The 27,960-nt window shown below is 32.7% G+C and overlaps 3 protein-coding genes across 5 annotated transcripts; 2 read left to right on the plus strand and 1 right to left on the minus strand.

The window, feature by feature from the left end:
- The first annotated feature begins 1,463 nt into the window (after nucleotides 1-1,463).
- Nucleotides 1,464-3,131, plus strand: LOC17878899 (probable small nuclear ribonucleoprotein F). Of its 2 annotated transcripts, XM_006284784.2 has the most exons (5): nucleotides 1,464-1,577; nucleotides 2,147-2,234; nucleotides 2,344-2,381; nucleotides 2,621-2,685; nucleotides 2,897-3,131. In XM_006284784.2, the coding sequence occupies exons 1-5, from the start codon at nucleotides 1,572-1,574 to the stop codon at nucleotides 2,964-2,966; spliced, it is 267 nt and encodes an 88-aa protein (XP_006284846.1). In that variant the 5' UTR covers nucleotides 1,464-1,571; the 3' UTR covers nucleotides 2,967-3,131. The 2 variants fall into 2 exon arrangements, with proteins under 2 accessions (XP_006284846.1, XP_023634929.1); XM_023779161.1 differs by lacking the exon at nucleotides 1,464-1,577 and having other exon boundaries at nucleotides 2,108-2,234.
- Nucleotides 3,132-10,915: 7,784 nt separating this feature from the next.
- LOC17879646 (NADPH--cytochrome P450 reductase 2) lies at nucleotides 10,916-15,053 on the minus strand. Its single transcript, XM_006283162.2, has 17 exons — nucleotides 14,531-15,053; nucleotides 14,375-14,434; nucleotides 14,216-14,292; nucleotides 14,068-14,125; nucleotides 13,890-13,973; nucleotides 13,735-13,771; nucleotides 13,556-13,625; nucleotides 13,265-13,456; nucleotides 13,086-13,178; nucleotides 12,773-12,995; nucleotides 12,596-12,679; nucleotides 12,348-12,499; nucleotides 12,149-12,245; nucleotides 11,779-12,006; nucleotides 11,576-11,698; nucleotides 11,379-11,492; nucleotides 10,916-11,285 (listed from the first exon to the last, which is right to left on the minus strand). The coding sequence occupies exons 1-17, from the start codon at nucleotides 14,888-14,890 to the stop codon at nucleotides 11,205-11,207; spliced, it is 2,133 nt and encodes a 710-aa protein (XP_006283224.1). The 5' UTR covers nucleotides 14,891-15,053; the 3' UTR covers nucleotides 10,916-11,204.
- Nucleotides 15,054-21,936: 6,883 nt separating this feature from the next.
- Nucleotides 21,937-25,975, plus strand: LOC17880103 (VIN3-like protein 2). 2 transcript variants are annotated; one of them, XM_006283156.2, is made up of 5 exons: nucleotides 21,937-22,121; nucleotides 22,274-22,370; nucleotides 23,468-23,863; nucleotides 23,940-24,566; nucleotides 24,647-25,975. In XM_006283156.2, exons 2-5 carry the CDS (start codon nucleotides 22,352-22,354, stop codon nucleotides 25,753-25,755), a joined length of 2,151 nt encoding a protein of 716 aa, XP_006283218.1. In that variant the 5' UTR covers nucleotides 21,937-22,121; nucleotides 22,274-22,351; the 3' UTR covers nucleotides 25,756-25,975. The 2 variants fall into 2 exon arrangements, with proteins under 2 accessions (XP_006283218.1, XP_006283217.1); XM_006283155.2 differs by having other exon boundaries at nucleotides 24,683-25,975.
- Nucleotides 25,976-27,960: the final 1,985 nt, after the last annotated feature.

Genomic DNA, 27,960 nt, shown 5'->3' on the forward strand with positions numbered 1-27,960 from the left:
ATTAATTTTATATTGAAAGGATAGAAGAATAAGAAAGTTTGCACAAACAAAACTGTATGAAGCATACTGTTTGTGAAGATATATAATCGAGACTAACCAAGAGAAAGACTAAGACATATTGTGACAAAACAAAAAAATACAAAACAATTGCTGAGGTATGAATCGTTTCGTGTAACTGAGGTCAGCGAGAATAAGACTTTCGCCGACTAACACTAAATATTCGTTTCGCTTATCACAAGTTGGGGTTAACACGATGATTATACTCAATAATATTTTAATACTTTGAAATTTTCACAAATTTAGTTTTGGTATACGAAATCGACGGAGTAGCAGTGAGTAGTGATGATGAAAGGAACTCAACTGTTAAAGAAACAAAGCTAAAGGAAAGCAATTAGCTAGAGCCACAGATCTACACTTTGTTTACTCGTTTTCAACTTACATCAACTTATACTGCAAGGCACACAAGTCATAATTACGTTACGATCATATCCACATTGCTTGACCACAAAGTTTGATTTTGTTTTCCTTTTTAATAACAATTCTTGTGGGTGCTATGTTACTATTTTACCTTTAAACACAAAAAAGTAAGATGATTCACATTGGAGTTTACTTAAAAGTTTCATGATGTGAATAACTTTTTCCTCTTAGCATGCTGAATTTATAAGCGTTTTCTCTTTATCATGGTAAAAAAATTATTTTATTTATTTATGAGATGACGACCTAGAAATTTGACAAATACACTTTGCACTAGATGATCCATATCAACAAAAAGAAATTTGATGGGTGGTTCTCCCCAATTATTTTGTCATATATTATGTGATTAACTCACGTTTTAATTTTGGATTTAATTAATAATTACAGAATTCTAATGGAATATGTATACACATAGATAATTTAAACTATTAATTGGATGGTCAAAAAGATGAAAGTCAACTAAATTATCTTTTTAAGGCAAGTCGACATAATGTAAAGATCAATGGACTTTTCTTGTTTTTTTTTTTTTATGTTCACGTCCAATAGCAAAAAGGAAAGGTAAAAGAGTATGTATAACTTAAGCATTGGTAGATGCAAATTCAGAACTCATAAGTCAATAGCCATATCAAATTTGGGATAATCCAGAAATAGGTTTTGGTTTAAGTATAGTCCTATATATATATACCAAAAACATGACTACATATATGAGCTGCTGAATCCAACATATTAATTCAGGACTGATGAAATGAGTTTTGTGTTGGATCACTTGTCTCTTCCATTTTTCTCTATTCATATTCATTAATAAAGGGATAATCACTTAATAAAAGCATTCCGAATGGTTTGGATGTGTATAATTATGACAACATTATTATTAAATCGTATTAGGCCATCTAAAGATTACTCACATAATTTTTCTAATGGGCCTAAATAAATTTATATTGGGCCCCTATCTTTTTGTTTAGTTGTATCCAACGAATCTGGAAAGTGAAAACCATAAACCCTAAAATCGAAAGATCGAAGAAGAAGAAACCACACAAGTAGCGATTTCGCTCATCTGCTCGAATCTTTCGTTTCGCCTCTTCTTCGTACGCTAACTCATGGCTGTAAGTTCCGATCTCTTTCTTCTCCCTTCGCCAATTTCGAGCTTCGATTCGATATTTTCTTTCTTCGTTGAGCTCAAATTTTGGAATTCCACTTGTTTAGTGGTTCTGAGCTCTTACAGCTCTGTTTTCTTCGATTCATCCTTCTCCTTCCTATAGATTTGTCTAGTTAGAAGTAAATAAGGATCGATGAGTGTGGTTTTTAGTGTATACGACTGCGAATTTGTGAATCCTGGTTTTGTAATCGACTCTCTATATACACTTTGTGCCATTGTGTTATGTGTAATTAAGAGTATATTTACTTGAGTTGGAACCAGAACAATGTGAAAATTTCATCTGATACTTGAGATGCTTTGAGTACACTCGAATGGTATTTTGAAGATCCATGTTTGTGAATCCTGGTTTTGTAAATTGACTCTTATACTTTACTTCTTCCCATTGTTTTTACATGTAATTAAGAGTAGTATAGTCACTACATAGGTTCATTCCATGATACTTGAGATGCTTTGAGTTCTCATTCGAATGGTATTTTGATGTTCCATGTTTGTTTGTGTTTTAAAATTGTTTTGCAGACCATTCCAGTTAACCCGAAACCATTCTTGAACAACTTGACTGGCAAGACTGTTATCGTTAAGCTTAAATGGGGAATGGAATACAAAGGTACCATCTAAATTTCTCTCTAGTGTGGTGAATTTTTTACAGCTTAGTTAATCAGAGCTTTACATCTTTATTATATAGTCTTCCCCTGAATCTTTTGTTACTTTCACAGGTTTCCTTGCCTCTGTTGACTCCTACATGAACTTGCAGGTACGGTCTTTGCTTCTATGTTCAATTCTTTTAAGTTGTATAATGTTATCTCTGTACTTTAAAACAGAGGTTGATGTTATATATATTTCTCAAAAACCACCTGCTAATTATTCCTTCGACATATGAGTTTTAGAGGAATGCTACAATCTATTAGTTATACGTATATAGAGAGATACATATATCATCATTTCTTTGCAGCCACTGAGATTTTCCAAACTGTTTTTTTTTTTGGTTTTCAGCTGGGAAACACTGAGGAATACATCGATGGGCAATTGACAGGAAACCTTGGAGAGATCTTGATCAGGTAATATTACTTTATTATCTTTACTTATTGTCTCCTTAAAAATTTAGTTTGTGTCCAGCAAATAATGTTTCGCAGTGAAGAATTGGACTTAGGCATTAACTAGACCCACAGGTTTAAATCTCTGTTAGTCAGGGAATCACTAAACAACTTTCGTAATTGCTTTGATTCTTACGGATCTGTTGAAATAATTTTATCGAATTTGTGCATGCAGATGCAACAATGTTTTGTATGTCCGAGGTGTGCCAGAAGATGAAGAACTTGAAGATGCTGATCAAGACTAGCCTATGCTTTTGAGGACTTAGAAATCGTTCTGTCTGTATTTTTAAAATCTTGTATTCTATGAGCTATTCAACCCATGTTCGTGAGATTTGAGTGTGATGTTTAATTTGTTGATACCTCGAAAGTAGTTTTATGATAAAACGTACTTCCTGTCGTTTATTTTGTCATCAAGATGGGATGCATGTCGTTTTAAAGTTGGGATATATCAAAAAAGCTTTTAGAAAATTGCAGTGCTTGTGTAGACAAAAAAAACTAATATCGTCATTTTGATTTTGATTCTGTGGGGTAATTATAATTCTACTTCTACAGCCATAGGTTTTGACTTTTGATTATGCCCCCTGTAGCTTTTGCGATCCCAACGAGCTAGGATCGTCGATCAAGAAGAAGCTATTCTCATAGTGGATCTCTTCCTCTCGTTCTATAGATAGAATATGGCTGTTGCGTTGCGGATGCGTGTTTCCCGAGTCATCCATAAAGATGAAGATTGGTAAGCCGAGCCGCACTAGGGCATGCTTTCAAACCTCCGTAGAGAATTAATTCACAATGCAAGGGTAATAAGCAAGCAACAAAGACAGCGCAGTTAGTTGGTAACTATGTTTTGTAGTCAAACCCTCTAAAATAACAACACGTTTAACAAAGTCCAAAGATTGATAAAGAATAAATCTATATTTATTAATTTTAGAAACTCACTCAAAGAAAATATTAAAGTCAATCAAAGCTAATTCTTTTTAGCTTCATTGAGTTACTACCATGGATTGTTATCAACTTCAATCCAGAGAAACGATTAGTCATAGATTTAAAGAGTGAATTCCAGTGCTTTGTTGCTATTGTCATACACCATAGATCCTCAGGTCTTTGTATCTTCCTAAAAATTTCTTCTCTTAAAAGTTCATCAGGTAAATCCATAATTGTTGTAGTACTCTTTTCACTCGCCATGTCTTCTTCTACTCCAGCCCATCTTTTCATCTTCCTCTTTTTCTTCTCGTTCTTCCTCTTCATCCTCCTCTTCCTCTTCTCATTCTTCATTGTCACCTTCATCTTCCACTTCTCATTCGTCTTCTTCATCATAATGTTATCAAAAAGGGAGTACGTAGTGTAGTTTAAATTGAGCAATTCAACCCGAAAAAAAAAGGAAGCACGTACGTAGTGCTTTAATTTAATTTGGAAATTTAACAAAGAAAAAAAAAAAATATATATATATATATATATTTAGAGAGAGACAGAGCTTCGTTGAGTGCTCAGCATAAGAAGAAAGAAGAAGAAGGTGAAGGTGAAGAAGAAGAAGACATTATGATGAAGAAGACGAATGAGAAGTGGAAGATGAAGGTGACAATGAAGAATGAGAAGAGGAAGAGGAAGAGGAGGATGAAGAGGAAGAACGAGAAGAAAAAGAGGAAGATGAAAAGATGGGCTGGAGTAGAAGAAGACATGGCGAGTGAAAAGAGTACTACAACAATTATGGATTTACCTGATGAACTTTTAAGAGAAGAAATTTTTAGGAAGATACAAAGACCTGAGGATCTATGGTGTATGACAATAGCAACAAAGCACTGGAATTCACTCTTTAAATCTATGACTAATCGTTTCTCTGGATTGAAGTTGATAACAATCCATGGTAGTAACTCAATGAAGCTAAAAAGAATTAGCTTTGATTGACTTTAATATTTTCTTTGAGTGAGTTTCTAAAATTAATAAATATAGATTTATTCTTTATCAATCTTTGGACTTTGTTAAACGTGTTGTTATTTTAGAGGGTTTGACTACAAAACATAGTTACCAACTAACTGCGCTGTCTTTGTTGCTTGCTTATTACCCTTGCATTGTGAATTAATTCTCTACGGAGGTTTGAAAGCATGCCCTAGTGCGGCTCGGCTTACCAATCTTCATCTTTATGGATGACTCGGGAAACACGCATCCGCAACGCAACAGCCATATTCTATCTATAGAAAGAGAGGAAGAGACACTATGAGAATAGCTTCTTCTTGATCAATCGCAAAAGCTACATGGGGACATAATCAAAAGCTATGGTTGTTGAAGTAGAATTATTATACCCCAACAGTATCAGAATTACGATATTAGTTTATTTTGTCTACACAAGCATTGCAATTTTCTAATAAATTTTTTAAAAAAAGAAGATTAATTTTTTTTTGGGGGAATTTCAAAAATGCCCCTTTTCCAATACCACTTTTTAAAAATACCCCTCTTTCTAATTTTATTAAAAAGTCACTATAAAATTTGAAATTTATCAAAAACATATGTGTAAGCTTATATTTCTAGACACAAATTATCTTTATATGTGTGTAAATTTATATATATATTTCATAAATACCGTATAAATACCTTTTAAAAACCTTTTAAAATCATTTAAAAACCTTATAAAAACTGTGTAAACCTTTTAAAAACCTAACCTTATAAATGTCGTTTAGAACTTTTTAAAACCTTATAAATATTTAGATTTAGTTTCCCAGTAGTAATGATGATTTTAATGTACCTTATCAACCATATAAAAGTTTATAATTTTTCATATTTGAAAAGGGGTATTTTTGAAAATGGATAGAAAAGAGGGGTATTTTTAAAAAGGGGTACACCAAAAGGGGTATTTCTCAAAAATTCTTTTTTTTTTTTTAATGACTTTTCAATAGATCAAAGTCAGTGTACATAACAATTAACAACTCAATGTATCGCATACCTACTTTGAACAAACTATATGGTTTGGGAAGCACTTGACATATCCCAACTTAAAAACGACATGCATCCCATCTCAATGACAAAATAACGGCAGGAAGTTCGTTTTAATCATATATATAAAAGTAAGGTTTCACTCTCTCCTTATTGGTGGAAAAACATTTAAATCCTTTATTTTTTTTAAAATATATATACAAAAGTAAATGTTTAAGACAATTATTCAATACAAAATTTAATTACACTATAAGTTATAAACAAATGGCAAAGAAAATGAAAGGAGTTAATTAATATATATATATATATATATATATATATAAAGTAAGGTTCACACTCTCTTTAATGCTACATTTGATATTTAATTTTTAAAAAAATTATAATTTATTTACCAAATAACACATTTAATCATATACATAAATTCATACTTTAAATCCACACTTTACTACTAAAATGTAACTGAAAATTATATAAATTTTCAAAGACTATTTGTTTTCTTTATTGAATTCCAATTACACACTATAAATTATAATTATGACTCCTCTAATTTAATTATTTTAAAAATGTAACTTACATCACTTCTTATCCTATAAATAGTCATTCTCACATCCTCCTCTACCATATCTCATATCTTCATTATTTTCTTTGTTTTTTTAAAAACGTTTTTGCATGGGGTGAAAACTCAATTAATATGTCATTGTAAGAGTTTGATTAAATATTTAATTTAAACTTTTGTTTTTTTATATGTATTTTTCATTTCTTCATTGTTTTTTATATATTTTCAAATGTAATACATATGTATAATAATATTTTATGGTTATAAAAAAATTATTTTATTGATGGGATTCAATAATATTGAATTCCGATCTTTGCACAATATGAAAATCAAGCTAAAGAAACTATCTTCATTCTTTTACTTTGTATGTTTGTTTGTTTCTCACATATTTTATGTATATTTATTTTAATTTCAAAAGTATGTAATTTTTATCAAAATAAATTTTTGTTATATAATTATCAAACCAATTTGTAAGACATTATTTTAAGAATAATGATCCTTATATTTAGTTTGTGATTCAACATTTAATAATATAAAGAACATTATAATTTTTGTTAACTTTGAATTTTATACTTGATTTCCTATCTAAAAAACAATTTGATGTTCAATTTTATATCTATTATATATACTAAAAGGATGAAAATAATTAAACCTATAGATATAACTTAAATTAAGAGGATTATAAAAAAAATTAAAAAAATAAAATTATTGTTTGGGAATTTTTAAGGTTTCACTCTCTCCTTATTGGTCCATTTAGCGTTTATTTTTAATTATAATATTTATTTCTAATTAAACCAAATATCTAACACATTTAATCATATACTTTAATTCATACTTGAAATCAACATTTTACTACTAAATTGTAACTGAAATTATATAACACACTATACGTTATAATTATAACTCCTTAATTTAATTATCTTAGAAATATAAAATACATAATATTTTATCTTATAAATACCCATTCTTACACCCTCCTCCACCATATCCGATACCCTCAATATTTCCTATGTTTTATTTTCTAATATTTTTTTATGGGTTAAAAGCTCAATTAAGATATCATTGTAAGAGCTTGATTATATATTTGGTTTAATATTTTATTTTCAATTCTATTTTTTTTTGTTTTATGTACTTCTTCATTGTTTTTTCTTTTTTCTTTTTTCTGTCATCACTTCATTGTTTTCTCATACTATTAAATGTATAATACATTATATAATAATTTTTATGGCTATAAGAAAATTACTTTATTGATGGGATTCAAAAATATTGATTTCCGACCATCGCACCATAAGAAAATCAAGTAAAAAAAAACCATCTTCATTCTTTTACTTTAGATGTTTGTTTCTTTCTCACATATTCATGTATATTTATTTTATTTTCAAAAGTATGTAATTATTGTAACAAAATAATTGTAATTATTAAACCATTTTGTAAGACACTGAAATAAATAAAATTTTATACACGAATAAAGGTTTTGTGTATGTATATTTATAAGGTTACACACATATTTAGATGAATTTCAACATTTTAAGTGATTTTTTTGATAAGTTTTGAAAAGGGATAAATTTTAAAAGTGGTATTTGAAAATGTGTATTTTTAAATTTCTCTCAATATCATTTCTATTTTTATCATTAACAATATTTTTTTTTTTAATCAAAAAATACTCAAAACTAGTGAAGAAAATTATTATCAAAATTGAACAATTAATCAACGAATAAATTGAAGAGATATAAATGTATGTTTCTATTGTATGATTTAAATAAATAAAGTGTAAAAATGTTATAAACATTGAAATTTATTTGTTTTATTTTTTATAAGTAATAAATAAATTAAAATTAATTAATTTAATATACAACAACCCGTGCATATGCGCGGGACATTACCTAGTTATCATAAAACTACTTTCAACAAATTAAACATCACGCTCAACTCTCACGAACATGGGTTGGATATATCATATAAAATACAAGATTAAAAACATATAGACGAGCGATCTCTCTAAGTCCTCAAAAGCATAGGCTAGTCTTGACCAGCATCTTCAAGTTCATCATCTTCTGGCACACCTCGGACATACAAGACAATATTGTTGCATCGGTATGCACAAATTCGATAAAATTATTTCATCAAATGGAGCCGTAAAAATAATAAAAGCAAGCAATTTACAAGACGGATTGTTGTTTAGTGATTCCATAACTAACACAAATAAAGAGGTGTGGGTCGTCTACTACTCTAGTTAATGGCTAAGTCCAATTCTTCAATGCTCAAAGTAACAACAGTTTCAGGGACGGCTATATATTATAAGATATAAAGCTCTTGTTTTCTATAAAGCTGTAAAGATAGAGAAAACTATAGATGATACCTTTGTATTCCATTCCCCATTCAAGCTTAACGACAACGATCTTTCCAGTCAAGTTTTCAAGAATGAGCTGCAAAACAGTTACCTGCCAATTAAATGTCTGGTCTCCCTAAAATGTATTTGAGGAAATGATGAAACCTATTTAGCGATAAACTGTACAGTAGTCATTGAGATTTCCGATAGTCTTGGAGAAATCTTGATAAGCATTGTCTTACTTATTTTCTTCTTATAAGTCAGTTTATGTGTTTTTATGATTATGATTCACAGTGAAGGGTCACTAGTTTGATAAAACTTACGAACTGAATTAAGCCATTGACTAGAAACATTCACCTGCTTTGCTAGTTATGGTTTTATTAAACAACAATAACATGTACAGTAATTGCTTTTAGAACTTTCCGGTCCATTGGATTAATTTACCGACTATGTTTTTGTATTCTGAGAGCAGTTTAGCCCAGTTTGTGAGATTGATGCTCTTGATATTTGATATTAATAAAGAGTTTGTTTGATGCCTTGACAAACCATTAAATGGATAGAGATACTGAGCTGGAGAATGCATGTCGTTTTTAACCATCTATATTGGGCCTCAATTCACGGCCCAACGTAAGTCCTTATATGTCAAGTGGTCGCAACAGTCAGATAACCAACCGGCAACCACGATGACAATTGCAATGTTACTAACTTTGATCATTTCAAAAGAAGAAAAAAAAAATTAACATAAAGAAGTTGCTATGTACATTGTGTTAAAAAAATAATATAGGTGGTCATCATTTCTGATTCTATTGAGAAGAATATTTCTATCAGTAAAGTCTAATTTTCCAGTCTACATAATTAGTTGACAAAAGCCAAAATAATTTGATTTCAAACTTTTTGACAAAAGAAAATTCCATAATAAAATAACTTACGGTTTGTTGAAAAAATACGGTTCAAAAGTTAATCCCAAGTCAATAATATAATTTGTTCCGGCTATGACGACGACGACGTTGACAAAACATGTGAGGATACTGGGATCAAATGATTCAATCATGTGATATCATTTACACATAAATAATGCATCACCTACTACCATGTCCACATGATTCTTGATTCATCTGTCATCATCTTTGTCGAGTCAACGGGTAAATAATAGGAATACATATCCTCAAAATTCTCGTTTTTTCTCAAGAGTTACATCAGCTTTATAATTACAGTTCTTTTCCTAATAATAGTGAAATGGGTTATCTTATTTGATCCTTCCACTTATTTGATTTGACATCCTCTTCTTACATTTAGAATTGGTATTCTAGTAATAGTTGCAATACAGTGTAAACAGCTTATTTTGCATGTTGGCAAATAAATAATGCTAACGTAGCTTTACTATTTAAAAGGTAGATCATCTTTTATAAAGAAAAAAAGATAATCTAATGCTTAAATGTTTATCTTGGAAGTTGGAACTATATTTGGCATAATACACAAGATTAAACTATCATTAATTTTGCTATTTAGAATCAACAAAAAATAAAAAATAAAGAAAGAATTATACTATAGTTATAATAACATGGCAAGTAAAGCGAACAATCGTTTCCTATCAGCTAGACGTGGCAAGATTGTCACTTTATAAAATCGTGGTGTCTTGTTATTTCACTTCTGATTATCGAATATACAAAAAAAGAAAACTATACAAAAATGATTATAAGAAAAAAATTATGAGGACGACGAGAGAAACACACAACACATAAGCTAAGTAGTTGAAAGAGGAAAGAAACATGTTGTTTTTTGTTGTTGGAAAACTCTTCTCTCCACCTACTTATTGTGGCACGCCGCACGCGTCAATGTAAGTCACGTGTGAGTTGTGCTCTAATAACTCACAAGTCACAACTACATGCTCTCACCTAAGTGCTTACCTACACCAAACCCTTCGGTCCATTCACCTCAATTATTCAATTCTCTTTAAGATATAACATATTCTCAACCACCAAAACGCACTTCCGAATGAACTAACTAGAAGTTTAATTTCCACAAGTCGCTTTCTACACTTCCATGTCATTATTAATCATTTGACTCTTACTTGCTACATCCCACAACACTGCGACTTGTCACCTTTTTGCACATTGTCGTTTGGCCTATTTGATGTTAATTATATAATCAGAGAACAGTGCTGGTCACTTTAATATACAGTACTAGATAACCTTCTATTTTTGTTAAAGCTAGTAGATTACTTAAGTTTTGATCTTTAATTTTTCTTTTGGGTCAACAAATGTTGCTTAATGTTGTCTATTTTTCAGAAGAATTTGTTGGTCTCTAGTTTGGGAGAATTTGTGAAACTAATGATCGAGGCACATAATGGGGACTTTGGTCCAAAGTCTTTGCTGCTGCCTAAATAATTCATACCGAAGATACTGACTTTTGTATATAACAGAATCGTTCACAAATACATTCCCACCCATCATCACATCTTATGCGTTCTTTCTTACATTTGGTGGGAGGGGCTATATAACAAGAGTTTAAAAAAATAGAATTATCAAAATATGTGAAAGAAATTAAAAATGGGAAAAAAGGGAGGTTCCTGTCTCCTTGCGATCACAAACTTAATGATCATCTTAGTGTGGCATTTTCTGTGCCGTATATATATGAATATTACTACACAGTGAGTGTGTGGCTTCATTAGTTTCGTTACCATACATCCCTCAGATATCTTCCACTCATTTGCAGATTCTTTACAAAGCCCTCTGCTTTGGTTGAATCCATTGATCCCTGCAACCACGACAAGAGAGAAATAAACAAACCCATTAGAGTCGTTTGTGATTCGGACAATGATGTTGTTAGGCTCATCTTAACCGGACATACCTGTTCTTGAGCTATTGTGTGGAGAGATCTGTGAACGTCTCTTGCCATGCCTTTTGCATCACCGCAAACATATACATACGCTCCTTGAGAGATCATGTTCCAGATATCAGAAGCCTGCATTGCGAAAACTGTCAGCTTAAGAATCTGAATCTGAATACAAAGATCTGGTTTTTGGTTTGGGGTTATAAAGCTCATACCCTGTCCATCATCTTGTGCTGTACATATTCTTTGGTGGGTCCTTCGCGAGAGAAGGCAACACTTAGCTCTGCAAGAGCACCACTCTCAACAAATCGCTGGAGTTCTTCCTCGTAGATGAAATCCTACAAATATCAGAGGAGGACTTGAGAAACTAAACAAGCCAATGATGATATGATTGAGTTTTGAGACACGGCTTTCTTACCATTCTACGGTTTCTGCATCCAAAGAACAAAACTGATGGTCCAAGTTCAACACCAGATTCTACCAACGCGAGTCTTTCCTGAAGGAAACCTCTGAATGGAGCCAATCCAGTCCCTGGTCCGATCATGATGATTGGTACCTTAGAATCAGAAGGAAGCTTGAAGTTGGATTGCCTGACAAATATCGGCGCCGAGGAACAGTTTTCACTCTTCTCAGAAGGCACTGCATTCTGTGTTTACAACAGACAAAAAAAAACACCCAGACTTAATCACAGAACTCACATGTACCGATAGGAACAAACAACAAATATATTATAATGTAATATACTAATATGTTTGCAGGAAGCTGTCAGTTTTACAGGGTTTTTTTACCTTCATCCAAGTGGAACACACTCCCTTATGAATCCTGCCAGTTGGCATCTTCTCATGGACCAGTGCACATGTCACATGAATTCTAGTTTCAGCAATCCTATACAAGTAACCAGGACAATGTTTCAATACACTAAAATTACAAGATAAGTCTCAGCCAACAACTGGAAGACAAAAGACTAAGAAAATGAAAAGTACTCACTTGGGAGATGATGATATCGAATAGAACCTAGGCTGCAACCTTGGAGCAACTCCAGCAAAGAAGACACCAAGTGGTGGCTTGGCTGAAGGAAACTCGGCCATCACCTCCAGTAAACTTCTTTGAGACTCTACTACCCACTTTGAATATTCATCCTGTTGTTGAAAGGATGCAATGTATACTTCGTCAGATAACTTTTACAAAAACTGGAAAATGAAGTGCAGGAAAAAACTAAAAAGTTCAGCAACGACCTTTCCAGCAGGTGAAGCAAGATGTTTCAATCGCTCTGCTTCGGTGGGATCAGATGCATGAGCGGACAAAGCAAGTAAAGCAGACTGCAAGAAAACAAGCATCGAATGAATTTAAATCTCTACGGAGACAGAAGAAATCAATCATAACCAGTCTGATGATAAATGAACCCAGCTAACCTTCTTAGGAGAACTTAATAAACATGCATATTGTGTAAGCGCTGTTCTCAAGTTACAGGGTGGGAATGGAGGAGGAAGTGAGCTGCTGATTGGTGTGCCGTCTTCTTTTTCAGCGTGAAGTGAGAAATAAGTATCAGGTGACATATCCAGTAACTTCAGCGCTTCATCTACAGTTTCACTTAAATTATCACAAAGTACACCAACATGATCTCCAGTTTCATACCTGATAAGATATCAAACATACATTCATGTTATTCTTCACAAATATTACCATCTGATTCTGTAGACATTCTTAAATAATAGTAAAACTCACGTCAGTCCACTTCCCGCAATGTCAAATTCCAAATGGGTGCAAGAACGGTCAGACTCAGGAGTATGAAGCTCCTTTTTAACGGCAACATTTGCTCTTTAAAATCCAAAAAAAGCAAGATTAGATCAAGTAAGAAGACAAGATTATAAGTAAAAAAGATAAGAAGCGGCTTGCTTGTGTACCTGTAAGGATGTTGAGCATCAAACACGGTGTGACCATTCCCGTTAGCCATGTTTTTACCATTAAATTTGGCATCTTCAGAGTCGTGAATAGAAACTCTGTATTCTAACACAGCTGCAGTGTATGGTGTGGCAACAGCTGTATCCCCTTCTTCCCTCAGTAATGTATCAAGCTCTGGCCACAATGATTCTCGCCTGCAAGAGGAAGTAGATTGAGCCCAAAAGAAAAAAAAATACAAACGGCCAAAGCAGCAATGCATATAAGAAGCCAATAGAAGAGAAAGATGTAAATACCAAGCGGTGAAGTCATCTTCGATACACTGGTCATCATCTCCAAGACCAACCTGTACAATACGATGTGCACCTGAAAAACCCACTCATGAAGTTAGAAACCATTACAGACTAATATAGAACACATCAAGATCGGAGCAGAGAGACCCAAGAGGAATGATGAAATAAAGAAACAAACTAACCTTGTTCGACAAGGAGATCATCTACAACTTTGGCAACCTGCAAACCAAATTTGCAAAACAGTTAGAATATTAGCTCGGTCCAAAGTATTGGCAGAAAAACTGGAATAGTGACAGGAGAAAAACCAAAAATAGAAGTAAAGATATAATTTATAAACCTTATTAAAATGTTCATATTGTCTGTTTCCTAATCCAAACACTCCATACTTCAAGTTATTGAGCCATTCTCCTCTTTCATTCCCCTGTAAACACATGTTTACAACTTCAGAAACAAGAAAACAAGATCCACACGTTACAACAACTAATTGAATCAAGCAACAAAAAACAAAGACTAACCTCAGTGAACCATTTGTAGAATCTCGCTGCATTGTCTGTAGGTTCACCGTCTCCATATCTACATCCAGATTGTAAAACCAGATCAGCCACAAGAAAAAAACAAAGTTTCATAACAATCCCAAAGAAAAAAGTCAGCTAAAGAACTAACGTGGCTAAGAAGAAGAAAGCCACATCCTCTTTCTTCAATTTCTCCTCATACTCATCATCATCAGCAGCGTAATCATCCTGTTAACAAAACCAGTATCAGATCGAAAACAAGATTTTTACTAAAACGTCAAACTTAAAAGTGTTTTGTATATATATATACCAAATCAACAATTTTGAATCTGATCTTTTCATATCTTGCTTTAGCTTCTTCTCCTAAAGCCTGCACAAAATAAAACAAACAGATTCAATCAGCATCACAATCTCCAATTTCCAAAAATCACAACAAAAAAAACTAGAAGAGTTGAGAAATCCAGACCTTGGCAAAACCTTCAGCAGTACCAGTTTGGGTACCGAAAAAGATGGTAACTTTCTTCCTGCCATCATCAATCTCTTCATCACGAGGCTTAAGAACCAAAGGCTTAAGAGGTTCGACGCGTTTTGAATCCCCAGAACCGGATCTCCTCAAAACGAGCATAACGATGCAACCGATAAGAACAGCAATGGAAGTGGTAACAATCATGGCGAATTGACGATTCTCGATAAGCATAGAGGATAATTCAGCTGCCACAGACTCGTAAGCGGAGGCATTAGCCGGGTCGGAGACAACCACAGGTACTCCTTTGATGATTGCCGCCATTAGATCGATCATGGAGGTCGAAGAAGAAGAAGAAGACATGGCGTTAATGGTGTAGTGTTGTGGCTTGATGAATGAATGAATGAAGAAGAAGGGAGAAGAAGATCTCTCTCTCTCTCTCTCTCTCTGTGAATCGAAGGAGGGGTTTGGTTAGGTGTGGTGTAGGTGAGAGAGAGACTCCTTTGAGAGAAAGAGAAAATAAAAATGAAGAAGAAGAAGAAAGCACAAGAGAAAATTATTTATAATGCCTTTTTTATTATTTTAATTTGTGATTTTGATTTTTGGGATGGTGAAATTAATTACCAGCGCTCACCAAACCAGACCGGTCAAACCGACCTAACGCGTCTGTTTTTTTTTTTTTTGTTAACATATATGGGTTAATTACACGTTTTATCCTCCTTGTTTTAGTATCTAATCCATGCTTTTTTTTTTGTTTCTATTGTAATTAGAAACATAATAAGGGTTGTATAACACATACTATTATCTTAATCTATTTAATTAAAAGAATCACATGGTTGTAAATTAATAATAAAACTAAAAATTAAAATAATAATTACTATAGAGTATATTAAATATACAAAATTACGAATAGATTTGTTATAATATTAGTCCAATGAGTGCTCACTGTTTACGTTAACTCAGAAAAAAATAATCAAACCATGTACACAACAAAACTGTAATAGGTTTAACATTTAATCACAGTGAAGAGAAGTGATTGATTAGCTAGATATCATATGATTACTTTGTTAGATTGAATTACTTCAGCACTCAATAATTTGGCTATATATGTCTCTATAATCGGTGTAATTAATAGTATCATCATAATGCAATTATTTGCACTAATATTACGGCATTACTCTAAAAGAAAAGTCATATAATATCTTTATAATAACATATTTGAAAAGTACTAGCTCGGAATTGGAACTAGCTACATGAATTCAGTGTCCAGTTTTCTAACACAAGTGTCTTTGGATGTGACATGGGAGTGTTTGAATTCATAAGTTTAATGAAGATTGATTAAGTCTCTGTAAATATTTTTTACGAATAAAACGAAGGCAGTGGTATTAAACGGACCAAGTATATCATGACTTGTGGGAGTTGAACCCATTGAACCTCGATACGGTCAAGCTTGGTTAATGGTTGGTCAAATATGGAAGGAACGTTGACTCTATTTTTATTTTATTTATTGTTAGGAAAGCACTTTATGCATGTTAATATCTAATATACTAATAATGTACGCTTAGAGATACTATAAAATACTAGATACGTATAAATAAATAATATATATATATATATATATATAATTTTTTCATATATATTATTGATAAAAAAAAAGAGAACGCAATTCATGCAAGTGTTTCAAAATGAAGTATAGTAAGAAGGTTCATATCGCACATGTTGTACAGGATGGTCAACCACTCTCGCATAATGATCACCATAAATTTGGTCGAGCTATATTTTGAACTTTCGAAGATTAAAATATTATATGGTCACAATAATATTTGTAACATATTTTTTCTTACAATATTTTCGGAGTATTATATTATATAAGTCGTTATTTGAGTTACGTATTTGTCGATGAAAAAGATATATAAAAAGATACTCAAAACATACAAAACTTATTTATTTGCTAGATCCACAAAATAAATTGCCATTATAATATTACCACATTGTATTATTTGGTTTCGTTGGATCTTTGCGATGAATTCAATTTGGTTATCATTGGTGTTTCCTCGATCGACCTACATGTCAACTTCAATTCGTCGTTCCAAAAACAATTGATCAGATCTCCAAAGAAAGATTCACCACAGAGATGAAGGAAGGTACGACAAATAAATCACCACAGCACACACACGTGTCTTTTTCCTTCAACATATATTATTTCGAACATAAATCTAAACAATAGCCCATTTGTACAACTATACTAAGTTACTACAAAACCATTAAAAAAAAACAACTAGTTTATGGTTTTGTAGTAACGTCTCATCCAAAACACATGCTAACAATGCCTTAAACCAATTTCTCCTTTTACGAAAACACATCCCCAAAAGAAATCAAAAGTGTGAACTGTGAAGATATATATGATAAACCTATAATTCTTATTCTAAACATATATCAAATCTGATACAGGTCTTATCCTTTTCTCAGTTTTTCTTGTTTTTATTTGGTTGTCAATCCCTTTTTTTGCTATATACACAAAGTGGTTTGTAAAAAAGTAAAAAAAAAAAACGATTATGATAAATATACGTAGTTGGAGTTATGTTGGGCTCAAAATGCAAAGGAGAGAGCGGCAATAGAGAACCCACGTAGAGTGATCGATGAGCAATTTATAAGGTTTTCATTTGGTGGTAGATAGGAAACTTTGGATCATATAAATTCAAACACTTCTCACGTGGACACACCTTAACCACTTGGTTCATCCATCAAACTTTATATATTAATCAATATTGCTTTGTTGTTGACATGTTGTTATTTGATCAACAAAATAAAGTATGTATGCGCAAGAAACTAAAATCTTACAAATTATATGTACTCCATAATTGGTTGAAAGTGACCCGCCTTTCCGATCTCACTATAAATTTATAAGTGTAATTATTTAAATATATTTTAATTTATATTTTACTTAAAATGTTATTATCAACATATCTTCTAGTGAATTCTACACATCCATGCAAAACACGAGCCTACCATTAATTTATGTTTGAACCTTCCGTGGTGAGTGAGGCAAATACTTGGCCATTACAAGGAAAAGAAAAGGTCTCCAATAGCATAACTTCTCTTTGATTTAAAAGAAAATATAAAATGCTAAACACTTCTTCACAATTTTGCCGATATCAGTTTTTTTTTTTTTTTGTTTCATGCGAACTAACAAATTTGACACCAAAAAATTATTATATGCATATATTGATTGGTTTAAGTAGCATCAGAAAAAAATTAAACTGATTTTTATTTATTTAAATGGAAAATTTGAATGTATGTGAACAAATGGTTTCTTTGATTCTGGTTATCAGCAACATATTTGATTCAGAGAATCTAATTATAGGCTTTCAACAACAACAACAAATAAAAATATGTAATGTGTTTGGTTTATACAGGTTGAGTGATATAATTCATCACACGATAATTGGGCCTTCATTTTTCAAATAAGCAGGCCTTGATTTGTAGGTTTCAAAGGTTTGCAAAAGTCCAGTGGAACGTATAAGTCACTAAGTTGTCCATCATCTACAAATCAGGCTGTCATAAGCAAAGATATAAACTTGAACTACATATAAACCACACAATAAGCATGTCTTTTATCAGCTTTTGAAAAACTATACTTTACATATGGTCCATATCGGAAATCATAAAACCCAACTTAAGTTTTATCATTAGATAAAAACGAAATATAATTTTCTCGAGATCTCTCATATAGTCATTTTCCATTTTCATGAGTTCCAAATCGAGTTATATGCGAAAGTTTCATATAAATTTTGTTGGATATTGCTTCAAACTGATTAGATGTATTATGAAAAAGAAAACATGGTTTGCCAATCTAATTGCCTCGATAGGTGCTATGACTTTGTCTGCCTAGAAGGCTAGAAACACCCTTTACAATCAAGAGAATAAAGCATGATGAAGCTTAGCTTTGTTTATTGATTAATTACTTAATTAGCAGTATTAAATGGATTAGGAAAGAAGTGACCTGACTCTTTCCGCACATAGAGAATCTCCTTTGCGACTATCTTTCTTTTGCAACGTTGTGTGTGTGTTAATGTGTATGTGTCATAACAAGTGGATTTGCTGTCGAAAAGCAATAAGCTAAAGATGACTAAAGAATTCACAATAGTTTGCAATAGAACTCGCGACTTTTTGTTTTCCTTATAATATAGTTTATATAGTAAGACATTTTTCGGTTGGTGCGATTTTTTTTAATTTAAAATTGCCATAAAAGTGCTACAAAGAACATGATTATGTTGATCGGATGGACCATACATGTACCCAATTACAAGTATAAGCACCTTTTCTGTGATGAAGATTCAATTATTATGCTGAAAATTTTGCTATAATCATATTTTATACACTCTCTTCTTCGAACAACAAACTTTCCACTTATAAGTTTCTACCGACGTAAAATAATTTGTTTTAGCGTGTTATGCCAAAACTCATGCCACTTATGAAATCTATGACATCAAACGTAATACGTATATAATATTTGAGTCAAGTGTGCGTATCCCACTAGAAACAGTTTCACACCTCTCCCGACTTTGATATGACGAAAACCACTTATAAGACTATATTGGCTACTTTTTTTATGTACATGATAGTAGTTGTTAGATCAAACTAGTATAAAAGTCATTTATATAGGGTAGTAATTTGGCCCTTATATTTTCAGAAATATTGCAAGAAGATTTAAGTAGAGTAGGGATGTTGCGACATATTGCAATTTTGCTATGGCTTGGTCCAGTTTGGATTTCCTAAATCTGATTTTTTTAGGTTGATGTATGAATATGGCTTGGTCCTGTTTTGATGGTTAATCTTTAACAAACTGAGAAATACAAAAGAAGATGACAAGTTTGATGAGTCTAAAAAAGCTATGGCAGAGTTGTTGAACGTGTCAGGGTTACGTTAACCAATTTGATCTTTAGAATTATTTTTAAAAACCAGTCTGATATGATACAAACTTATCATTATTCTTGATTTTTCATATCCCTAGTCCAAAAATATGATAAACACATTTCAGGACCAATGATGCTTTATTTCTTGAAACTATATAGATTGCACAAAGACAAAAAAATTATGAAACTAAAGTAATGAGATCGATTTCTTTCTCACTTTTTTCGTACTTACCCCATGCAATGATTTATGATTTTTTTTTTTTTTTTTTTTTTTTGTTGTTGGTAAAGTCATCACAATTCACACAACTGAACAACCCCGTCAGGGACCACACATGAGATGATAACATTAATATTAGTTTTTTTTTTTTTTTTTCTAAAATCGTTGTGGTTATGTCGCCACTTGCCAAGTCCACAGTATTTAATTTCTTCCCACCACCATTAAGTCCTAACAGTTTTCTTGCATATATAGGATTCTTTGTCATATATATCCAGCTCGTAAACAATGTACCATGCACGACTTCCGCCATAAAATATTCATACCACCAAACCAATACATGATGATGATACGTACAATCACATTCACATATATTATAAATTAACTTAACTCAAAGTTAAAGACCTAGCTAGCTAGTTTGGTCGTATTCGTATAACTACATATATTTTGGATTCTTGATAACGTTGAAGCCAATCCCTTGGTTCAAGTCTTGATCGGGAGGAGTGGCGATTTTCCGAAAATAGATTGGTCTGTAAAAGGTTGACTCCGACAAATTAAAAAGAGAGAGAATACATAGTTTTTAGGCTTTTATTAGCCATGGAACTTCCTTAGGACAAAGCAAGAAAACCAAAAAAACAGCTATCTGTAGTAATATAAATAGCTTTTACTATGACATAGATGCTTGCTAGACAGGTTAGGTGGAGATTCAATAACAATAAATTAAATGATACGAAAGAAGCATGACCATATACTTTACTTATCTTCACGTTTCTTGCTCTGACATATGAAATTATTTTAGAATGTCATATGCTAGCTGTTGCGTAATCTTATTATATGTATCTTCATTACTAATCCAATTCTACCATATACTATAAGATAAAGAAAAAGTTATGTATTCGATTGGTTAATGGTAATCATCCGACCAATATCACATGTACATACATATAGTCGATGCATCTATATTTTGAATCAAAGAAGACATCGAAAAATACATATTTCTCGATTTCTGTGTAATCAGTTTCAAAAACTAACATCATATTCTGAATCTGAATAGAAAATAGAAGCCAGCGCGTGCCTTCTTGATCAGTAGACAAGAAACCTAGAAAAAAAACAGAGTAGGGGTGTACTTAAAATATTCGTGTAAGAAGATGATTAACGGTTACTCGTTTCTTATAAAGGTCGATGGGGAAAAAAGCTAAACTAGGACTCAAAAGAATCCAAAGGGGTGTGTTATCCATCTCTCTGTGATCCAAATAATTTGAAGAAGAAAAATAATAAAATCGAGGTACTGATATAAATAAATAAAGAAAAAGACAGTGTTTATGTAATTATGTTTGGCACATGTCCTTATCCTCGCTCCTTTGAAATCCTATGTAGTATTCCCGGTTGTGATGATAGCCAATGTTCCCGTAACACACACGTATTACCATCGATGCGATTTGCCAATGCGTATCTACCATGTGTTCTCGTTTGCGACATGCTTATATTCTAATATAACACTACTATGATATATAGATAAGTCTCACGTAATATGGAAATTTATGTGTCTATTTTTTTTTTGTTATGATAATTGTCTCGTAGGAAATAAAGAAATCATCATCTTTGTCTTGTTAGGAAGAAATAAATATACCCCTACAATTTTAATCCCGTAAACAAAAATAAAATATCCTTACATTATTATTTGACTACTAAAATTTGTAGTCATCTCTTTTTTTTTTTAGTCATCTCTTGCATATTCTCTATTTAATTATTTTAGTTAGAAAATTTGTAAGATCTATATATATGAAAAATGCTATACTATGTTGATAGTAGCTAGTAAGTATATAATATGTTACTTCCAAAAAAAAAAGTATATTAAAGTATGTATAATGCTATAGAGTATAGACATTACACATATTTTTTGGTAAAAAGAGTAGACATTATACATATGTTCAACGTTGATAAATAATAATTCATTCGTCTCACACTTTTTAATGTTATCTTAAATCTTAAACCACCCATAATCTATCAGTCACCATATTAAAATTTTAAAACAGAGTTATTAATTTATGTGTATGGATAAAATAAATAAAGAAATCTCTAATTCTTATACGAACGTTACGTAAAACTAAAAATCACAGAAGTAACGTGAACATAAAAAAATAAAAAATAAAAAGGTAATTTTATATTAAACACAAACTTTTATATATTAACCCTTTTGGGGGCCCACCAAAAACTGCATCTCCTCTAATCTCTTAAAAGGCCTCTCTCTCTCTCTTTCTCTCTCCTTCGCTCTTCCTCATAGTCCCATCCTCTCTCTCTCTCTTCTCTTTGTTTAGCTCCACAGCGACTCTCTCTCTCTCTCTTCTCCGGCGTCTCCGTTCTCCGGTAACTTTTCTGAAGAGGGAGAGAGAAAACTCTAAAACCGTTCGATTCTTCAGCTCGACGATTTTTTTAAAAAAATATCTTAAGCTTTCCTTATTGGGTAACTCTCTCTCTCTTTTTTTTCTTTTTATTTTCCCGATCTCTCTCTCTTTCCTATTTCCTCTGTTTTATCTCACTCCTTAAAAGTTTTTTTTTTTAAATAGTTTACCTAATAATTTGTGTGTGTGTGTGTCTTCTTCTTCAACATCGCAGGTGTTTGAGGATTCTGGAGTGGTTCTCATATATGATATAATGTGGGTTTGATTAGCTTCTCTACACTTCTCTCGCCTCATGGATTCTTCTCACGATGGTATTTACTTTTTAGATTTCTGGGTTTCATTGGTTGTTTAAGATTTATCGATTTCCGTGTCTTTTTTTCTTTCTCTTCCCTATAATGTTTCAAATTAATTTACGTCTTTTTGTGTTTATTTTTAAGCTGAGGATGGATATGATGCTTTGGATGCTGATTTTGATTGTTCAAACTTTGTGTTTATTTTATTCAATTTTTTTTTTTTTTTTGAAAGTTGGAGACTTTATCTTCCTCTTTGGAGGTCTTGAGAATGACTCTTCTATACTTTTTTTCGTTACTAATTTGCTACTGATCTTAGATTACTGGGTTTTGTTTTTTTCTTTTTGCCAATCTTTCTATTTTTCTTATTGGAAGTTTTATGTTTTCTAATTGGTGGTGATTCTTCATGGTGGGTCTTTTTCCTCTTCTTCTTTTTTCTGGTTGATTGGTTCTAATTCCATATTCTTCTCTGTGTGTGTATGTGTGTGTTTTGTTTCCCACTATCATTGGTTTGATGAATTGGGGGTTTTTTTTTAATTTAATCGTGCGTCAAAAGACTTAATATGACTTTGGGTTTGTATAGAATAAGATTCCATGGTTTATGAATGTGGGTTCTAATACCTAAAAGAATCATGCTTTCATTCCCTTGTGTTACTTAATAGACTTATTCTTTGCTTTGGATCTTGGTCTTTTATTTTTTCAACTGTATCCTATACAACATTATCTTTGCTTTTGTCATGTTGTTTGGTTTTCTCTCTGACTCCTTTGATGTTTGTCAAGTCGCATTCTCGTGTGGCTCCAACCTTATCAACGTTGTTGTCCTGTGGTGGGTAGTTGAAGTTTCTTTGTTTTTCAATGAATGAGCTTTTAGTTTTCAAAGTTCCCAATTAGCTTTGTAGTTGCGCTTATATTGAATTTGGGAGTCATTCTTTTCGGTTTTGGAAAATCAAGATTGCGTAAAGTATTATCTTTTGTGTCAGTTCAGGCTCAAGCTTCTTATGCTGATACATGTATTTTTCTTTGATAGTTTCTGTTTTTCTGGTAAAGGACATTGTTCTCCATTGCATTCTCTTGGAGCCAATATTGTAAATTCACATTTTTTTTTCTTTTCTATACAGGACCTGCAGGTGACTCATCGAAATGCAATGAAATGAGTGTTGATGAGAAGAGACAGCTTGTTTATGAACTGTCGAAGCAAACACATCTAGCTTCTGAAGTCTTGCAGGCATGGAGCCGCCAAGAGATTCTCCAAATCTTATGCGCAGAAATGGGAAAAGAAAGGAAATATACTGGCTTGACCAAAGTGAAGATCATCGAGACCCTTTTAAAAATTGTATCCGAGAAAAACTCTGGAGAGAATGAAGGGAAGAAGAGAGATTCTGATTGTTTGCCTACTCAGAGAAACACAAAGAGACAAAGAAAGGTTGATAATCCTTCTCGGTATGTGATTCCAGCAAGCAACAATGTAACAAGCAACAATGCCTCAGGGAGCTGCAGCTCGGTGAATACTAAAGGTAAAAATTCTTCTTTGTCCAGTCCAAATGTATTAACCTTTTGGTGCATTCTAACCCAAAAATAGAATTTGGTCAGGTGAGAGTACTATCTACTGCAACAATTTGGCTTGCCGTGCTGTATTGAGACAGGAAGACTCGTTTTGCAGAAGGTGTTCCTGTTGCATCTGTCGTAAGTATGATGATAACAAAGATCCTAGTCTCTGGTTAACATGTAGCTCAGATCCTCCATTTGAGGCTGAGTCTTGTGGATTCTCATGCCATCTCGAATGTGCTTTCAAAACTGAAAAATCTGGTCTTGCAAAAGACAAGCAAAGTGAGGGATGCTGCTTCTATTGTGTCTCTTGCGGTAAAACGAACAGTTTGCTTGAATGTTGGAAGAAGCAATTGACGATTGCTAAAGAAACCAGAAGGGTAGATGTACTTTGTTACCGTCTTTTCTTAGTCCAGAAACTTTTGAAGGGCTCAACTAGATACAAAAATCTGTGTGAGGCAGTGGATGAAGCTGTCAAGAGTCTTGAAGCTGATGTGGGTCCTCTTACTGGTCTCCCTATGAAAATGGGTAGAGGAATTGTTAACAGACTTCAGTCGGGTCCTGATGTACAGAAACTTTGCTCTACTGCTCTTGAATCTCTTGAAACTGTAAAACCTACAAATCCTGAAGTTGCTGCGTTGCCTTCACTTCACAGCTCCAAGATGCAGCAAGGTCAGAATTTTTATTCCCTTCAATGATTGAGTAATATGTTAAGTATGTTCAAAATGTTGATTATCTGATTTTTTTCGTAGATTGTTCTTATGTATTGAGCAATGAGATATCTGCAGATACAGCAACCACAGGATCAACCAAGATCAGGTTTGAGGATGTAAACGCGACTTCACTCACAGTGGTTCTCGCCTCTAACAATATTCCCTCACCTCCAAACATCGTCCATTACAGTATTTGGCATCGTAAGGTACCGGAAAAAGATTACCCGGAGAAATCGACTTGCACATTGTTTACTCCAAACACAAGATTTGTCGTCTCTGGATTAGCTCCAGCTTCTGAGTATTGCTTCAAAGTTGTGTCCTATAGCGGAACTAGAGAAATGGGCGTCGATGAAATAAATGTTTTGACACGTAGCGCTGAAGAAGGAGCGAATTGCTCTTCCGCAGTTGAAAGAAGCGAAAGCCCTCTCACAAATTGCAGCACGCTGTCTTCTAATCCTTCTTCTGTTGAAGCAGAGTCCAACAATGATTACATTGTCCCGAAGAGGCCATTAAAGAACGACGACAACAATTCTCCTTCAGTCGATGAAAGTCCTGCGAAAAGGGAGAAGAGGACAACGGAATCAGACATTGTACAGATTGAGAACAGTAACGTTGAGCAGATTGTGTTGTTGGAGGAGGAAGAGCAAGAAGCTGTTCTGGATAAGAACGGAGCAGGCTCTGGATCCGAAACCCCAGTCCTGGCTACTACAACGAATCTTGTTAGTAACAGAAACAATTCAGATGCGAGTTTGCCAATCACTCCCTTCAGGTCAGACGAAATCAAGAACCGTCAAGCTAGAAACGAAAAACCTGTAAACTTTAACAACGGGGATCATTCAGCGAACGGAGGATCAGAGAGCGGACTAGAGCATTGTGTGAAGGTTATAAGACAGCTCGAGTGTTCAGGACACATCGACAAGAACTTCAGGCAGAAGTTTTTGACTTGGTACAGTCTAAGAGCGACGTCACAAGAGATTAGAGTTGTGAAGATATTCATCGAGACGTTCATTGATGATCCCATGGCTTTAGCTGAGCAGCTCACTGATACATTCGAGGATCGTGTTTCGATCAAGCGCTCAGGGAACGGTGCTAGCGGCGGTGCGTCTGCGGTTGTTCCATCTGGATTCTGTATGAAGCTGTGGCATTAGAGGAACGGGGTCTCTCTCTCATATATGGGTTTAAAAATCGTTCTTTTATTTTAGTAGCTTCTTTCTTGTCATTTTCAAAACTTTATTCTAATTATTGGGAAATTTGCATTATTGGAACATTTCCATGCAAGAACAGTACTCTACTGTTGCTATCGAATAGTTTTTTTTTGTTTTGTCGGGGATTATCTATATTTTAATGGATTTGATTCCATTTATAATTTACTCTACTAGACTGAATTATTCTTATTTCATTGACTTCTCCAAGTGTTATAATACAGAGGAAGGTTATATACATTATGATGAAACTGCATAAGAAGTAAGAACAATATGAGATAAATTTGCTTAATCTTCTTTATTAGTAGTGGAGTATCTTTTGTTAAACGTTGTTACGTAAAAATAATTTTATGTAACAATTATGCATGGGACTGGGAAATTGCAATATATAACAAATGCAACAAACTAGAAAAATACGTCAGCAATCATCGTCATCGTCGTTCGTCATCATAGGTCATTCGTCATCATTTATAACAAATTGTTGTATCTACTGTCAAATCTGTTGGGAGTAACTTCTTAATGAACAATATAAAAAATAATAAAAGCCATGCAGATTTTTCTTTCACTAATTTAATGCAACATGAAATCTATGAATTTAATGCAACATGAATTAGTTTGATAAAAAAAAAAGAAATCTATGAATTATACTAATTATGTTTACATTTTTTTGATTAACTTTTTTTTTTTTGTGTTTTCGTTCTACAAGAGTAATTAAATAAATACATGTCATCAATTTTTATCTTTCGTTTTCTTAATAAAATAAATATAGAGAATATTTATTTTGGTCATGATCGCTTCATCTAAACAAGAAATAAATACAAAAAGGTTATATAGTGTCTTCTTGGATTTGAGGATTAATTTGTAAAATCAGGAAAGGAAGAATCAAACACTTGAATCCAGCCTTTTCTTAATTTTGTTTTGGACTCTCCTATGGGCCTCACAGCCCAATAAAGTCTAATGGCTTTCAGCTATAATCCATTAACATGTTGAATTGTTTTTTTTTCACTGAGAATTGTTGTATTGACTTTATAAACTTGGTAACATATCAACAGTGAAGTGTACGAAGGTACATACAACAACTTAAATCAACAGTCAAAGAAGAAAAGAAAAAGGAAATAATGATTCGAAATATCCAACTTGGTTGAACCATGAATAGAATTGTGCACATAATATATCATTTTCTACCAAATCATGGGATAGAAAAGTGGAACAAAACACATGAAGGGCGAAAAAAGAAGAAGAAAGCTGCTGGTCCATTGAATGTTGGGCAAAATGGACAAAGGCATGTTACGATTATTCCTCTCTTAGAAACCTTTAGAAAGTATTTTTTATGATTTCAGAGAATCTTTATAATCAAGAACAAACAACAATACAAATAAAATAAAAACTCAGCTTATGTTTATTCTAAAAAGGTGCAAAAAAGTAGCAAACGGACACAAAATGACCATGTCTAGAATTATAATCGAAGAATTCAAAGAATGCTCCATATATATCCCACTATTCTTAATTTTAGTGCCAATATACATCTATACACATTTATGTTTGTTGGTCAAATTTGTATTTATTTATATTTTAGTTTTATTTTGGGGTCGTTTTCTTAATTTTTCTTTGAACCTCTTTAATCTATAACGATCAAAAGTCAATAAAGCGATTGCTTAATTAGGCTAAACTCAGTTCTCTGATTACTTCTCACTTAGTACGTATAGTAGTAGTTAGGCATGTCAATTAGGGCGAAAGCCCGCGGGCTAGTTTGGCCCGGCCCTGAAAAACATCGGGCTCGGGCTTAAATATATATGTCCAGAAAAAACCGGGCCTTTTGGGCTAAGCCCATTCGGGCTAAAGGGTTTTTTGGGCTTAGCCCGGTCGGGCTCGGGCCGACCCGAAAAGCCCTTATACAAATATATTTTGAATTTTTTGAATATTTTAGTTTGATTAAAAGATTTGATTAATGTTATAGTTTTCATATTTACTTACTAGTCTTACTTATTACTTTTAAAATATTTATACAAAGCTAAAACTAAATATATATAAGTATCATGATTTTGAAATCATCAAAATATCTATTAAATTTTGACTCTATGTTATACTTTAAAGTATTTTAGTTCCATGTTTTATTGGGTTAAAGTGTAAATAATTTATTTGGCTTTTATT

This window comes from Capsella rubella, unplaced genomic scaffold (assembly GCF_000375325.1).
Source record: "Capsella rubella cultivar Monte Gargano unplaced genomic scaffold, Caprub1_0 scaffold_7, whole genome shotgun sequence".
Taxonomy (NCBI): Eukaryota; Viridiplantae; Streptophyta; class Magnoliopsida; order Brassicales; family Brassicaceae; genus Capsella; species Capsella rubella.

Bases quoted from the DNA above. Each gene is read 5' to 3' on its own strand.
- LOC17878899 (XM_023779161.1), top strand. From the start codon at position 2,108: ATGTTCCATGTTTGTTTGTGTTTTAAAATTGTTTTGCAGACCATTCCA. The intron at 2,382-2,620 runs GTACGGTCTTTG...TTTGGTTTTCAG, and splicing joins ACTCCTACATGAACTTGCAG to CTGGGAAACACTGAGGAATA. The intron at 2,686-2,896 runs GTAATATTACTT...TTGTGCATGCAG, and splicing joins CTTGGAGAGATCTTGATCAG to ATGCAACAATGTTTTGTATG.
- LOC17880103 (XM_006283156.2), top strand. The intron at 23,864-23,939 runs GTAAAAATTCTT...GAATTTGGTCAG, and splicing joins CAGCTCGGTGAATACTAAAG to GTGAGAGTACTATCTACTGC. The intron at 24,567-24,646 runs GTCAGAATTTTT...TTTTTTTCGTAG, and splicing joins CAGCTCCAAGATGCAGCAAG to ATTGTTCTTATGTATTGAGC.
- LOC17879646 (XM_006283162.2), bottom strand. From the start codon at position 14,890: ATGTCTTCTTCTTCTTCTTCGACCTCCATGATCGATCTAATGGCGGCA. The intron at 13,457-13,555 runs GTATTTACATCT...TTCCTCTTGCAG, and splicing joins GAAGATGACTTCACCGCTTG to GCGAGAATCATTGTGGCCAG. The intron at 11,699-11,778 runs GTAAGAAAGCCG...TGATATTTGTAG, and splicing joins GATGCAGAAACCGTAGAATG to GATTTCATCTACGAGGAAGA.